The sequence below is a fragment of the Solanum tuberosum genome, unplaced genomic scaffold (genome assembly GCF_000226075.1).
Source record: "Solanum tuberosum cultivar DM 1-3 516 R44 unplaced genomic scaffold, SolTub_3.0 scf00021, whole genome shotgun sequence".
NCBI lineage: Eukaryota > Viridiplantae > Streptophyta > Magnoliopsida > Solanales > Solanaceae > Solanum > Solanum tuberosum.
In genome coordinates, this window is record NW_006238947.1 from 2,329,527 (window position 1) to 2,332,881 (window position 3,355).

The 3,355-nt window shown below is 29.2% G+C and overlaps 1 protein-coding gene across 2 annotated transcripts in view; it reads left to right on the top strand.

Annotated features, from left to right (window-relative positions):
- Nucleotides 1–1,098, top strand: part of LOC102587218 (double-strand break repair protein MRE11) — a 15,086-nt gene extending 13,988 nt beyond the window's left edge. For both annotated transcript variants that reach the window (XM_006341085.2, XM_015306016.1), the window contains one exon: nucleotides 797–1,098. In XM_006341085.2, the coding sequence (XP_006341147.1) occupies nucleotides 797–829 (33 nt within the window). In that variant the 3' untranslated portion in view covers nucleotides 830–1,098. The remainder of the gene's footprint in view (nucleotides 1–796) is intronic.
- Nucleotides 1,099–3,355: the final 2,257 nt, after the last annotated feature.

Sequence of the window (3,355 nt, forward strand, 5' to 3'; positions counted from 1 at the left end):
TTGAGATTGATTGTCAATTTTCTGAAGTCGGGTGATCAACTTGCAGATATCTCACCAAGCCCCTCATCAGTCCTCGTGTTAATTACGTTTGTAACAAGCTAGGTACATGAATTGTATGCACTAGCTTGAGGGGAGTGTTAGAATAGGAATAGGTTCATACAATCCTATTAGAATAGGAATATGTTTATACATTCTATTAGAATATGAATAGGTTTATACAATCCTATTAGAATAGGAATAGGAATAGTAATAGAAATAGGAATAGGAATACTAAATAGTATCCTACTTGGTAAAGGATTGTATTCTAGGGTCTATAAATAAGTTCTCAATGTAATAACGTACACAACAACAATTCAATAATATTCTTTTCCTATATTTCTCACACTTATAATATGACAAATAAAATTTGAAACTGATTTCTTCTCCATGAAATATGTTATCACATTGAAGTTGAATTTTGCTCTTTGCTTCTTCTTGAGTGTGCTTATAATTATGCTGCTTTCTTTATAGTTATGTCTTTTTAATTATCTTAGTGAGAAACTCGGTCAAGAATATGCTTCTGCAATCTAATATTGGGGCTTGAGTCTATCTTATCTTTATGCATGATTACCTGAATATCTTTATGCAATCTAATAAATTTTAGTGGCTCATTTTTTGAAGAAATAAATTTTAAACTATGTTATTGGAGAATTAATGAGTGATCAAAGTAAATTAAGATTTCATAAACTCTTGCTGTTTTCTTCCTTCTGAGTTCTGAGGTGAAGGAGAATTAATGCATAACTAATGTTCTTTGCAGGCAACTAGGAATTATGGTGCTTTAAGGTGGTGACCGTAGCTGGAACTTCTGATACCATTTGTTCCATTCAGGGATGTTGATTATGATGACCAAATTTGCGTAGTGAGTTGTAAATACACTAGTAAGTTACAGAGTGTTTTCGGTTTCAATTGCAGTGGTTTTTTGTATTTGTCATTGTTGATATGCGAGAGTAGGTCTCGTTTCTTTGAAGTATATACATTGATATACCGATGGCTTCAAAATCTAATCCAATCATTTTTGGACATCCATTTGCTTTAATGAACAACGACATGGTTATGTTTCTTCTTGTGCGGTATGTAGAAGAACCTTCTTTGCGTTCACGATTAACTCATACTTCAAAAGTAATAATGTTACTATGAGCTGTGATGAGTTTTGCAGATGTGTTGAATGTATGTGAGACATGAAACAGCTGCATTTTGAACACATTAGAAGCTTCAATGCTGGTACTACAAAACATCATCTGGAAGATCAAATGACCACACAGTTATGAGGCTAGGGAGAAATATATCAAATTATTCCTTACACATATATCTAAAAACTTATTTCTTTGACTATAGTATTCAATTTTATCTCAGTACGTAGACTACAGATATGATGATTTTGTGAGTAGTTTGAAAAAGAGAAATACAAAAATAGAGAAAACATAACAAATAATTGGAAAACCATTACATAACATTCAGAAAACAAGGAGTAGTAATAATAGCTAAATAATGCGATAACTAAAGCATACGAAACAATGGAGATAGTAATAGGGAAAAAAACTTAGTATAAGAAACTATGAAAATAATGCTACTACTGGTATGAACAAAGAAACAACTACGCAACAACATTTAATTATCTACTAACATTATATTCTAACCCACGACCTTTATATCCTTCGATAAAATGTCATTGAAGTGTTGTACTTTGAAGTAGGTCAAAAGAAAACTCTCATATATTGTGAGAAACCCAATATTTATTGTGGCTTGACCGGTCAACCGTGATCACGGTAGTTTAATACGGTGTATGACATAATTTGGCTTAACAGAGCAAATTCCGTGTGGATACGTACTTGTTTGATCAAGCTATCGACCTTGTCTTAATTTGGACATTTACATCTTTTTTCAAATATATATTTACATATTTTTTTCGTATTGACTGATGGTATGATTTTATGTGTTATCAGTCCATTTATTGATTTTCAAATTTTTAATGTGTTTAACTAATAATCAAATCAATAAGATATTTTTTGTCGATTTTGGTTAGGTTAAGTTTTTTATTGGTTAAATAAAAAATTGTTGATGAAATAAATATACAATTTTTTAACTATTTGGCACGATAGGATAATAATGTACGAAACTTTACATAATGCTCGTAAAATAAAAAATATAGTAACTAATATGAAAATAAATATATAAGTGTAATACAAATAAAAGAATCTATGACAATAATGTGAATTGAAAACTAAAGGATAATAGTAGCAATTAGTAAGGTACTGAAATTAATATTTGATATTTATTTAGAAGAAAAAAATAGTAAATTATTACTGTCTCTATGAGGTATTGAGTATATAGTAAAAAATCAAAGCCAAAGATCATTCGATAATCTTTTCATATAAAATTATTAAAAGCCAAATTGATACAATATTCCATGACATATACGACTTCTTTAATTAAGCTGTCAATCTTATTTTATTTTGGGTCTTTGCATTTTTTTTCAAGATATCATTTATTGACTTAATAGACTAATTATAACAAATATATATACTTGATTGACGAAACCATCGACCTTATTTTGGTTTGGATCTTTACATTTTCAAAAATATTGTATACTCCATATGATCCAAATTAAAGCCACTTTTGGATCTCATTAGAAATTTAGAATTTATCCCATCGATATTATAAATTGTGCTAATTGGAGTAATTGGTGTAAATATAAAAAATTTAAAGCTAAAACGAATTTAAAAAAATCAAAAAACAACTTAATAAATTAAATTGAATATCATATTAATATTCAATACATTCAAATGGTAAAAGAAAGTAAAGAAAGCAAAGGTGGTTTAGGGAATAGGTATATAGGTAAGATTTTTAGGGAATAGGTAAGAATTTAGATTTTGAACTTTTAAACTTCACATATTTTGAAAGAGGTCCAATCAAAATTAAATTAATTTTTTTTTACCGTTGAGTGAAAGTGAGGTGAAAATAGTACGAATAAACCTTTAACCAAAAATAATTATTATATACGAATAAACGGGTCTTAAATTGCACTTTAAAAAAATATACTCCTATTTTAATTTAAAAATGACCTAATTTAATTTAACAATTTCTTTTTGTTTTCTATCAGTGTCTAAAGTCCGTATAGGAGCTCCAATTAAATTTAGATAGAGCAATGCAAAACTTATTCGGTGCGGCGCTTCCAGCATAATTTTCTCCATGTCCTAAACTCGAATCCGAGATCTCTGGTTAGTGAAGTAGTCGTTGCACCACAACCCATGTTGATAAAATATATGAAAAAAATGGAGATGCGGGGGGGGGGGGGGGGAACTAAAAAAAAATAAAA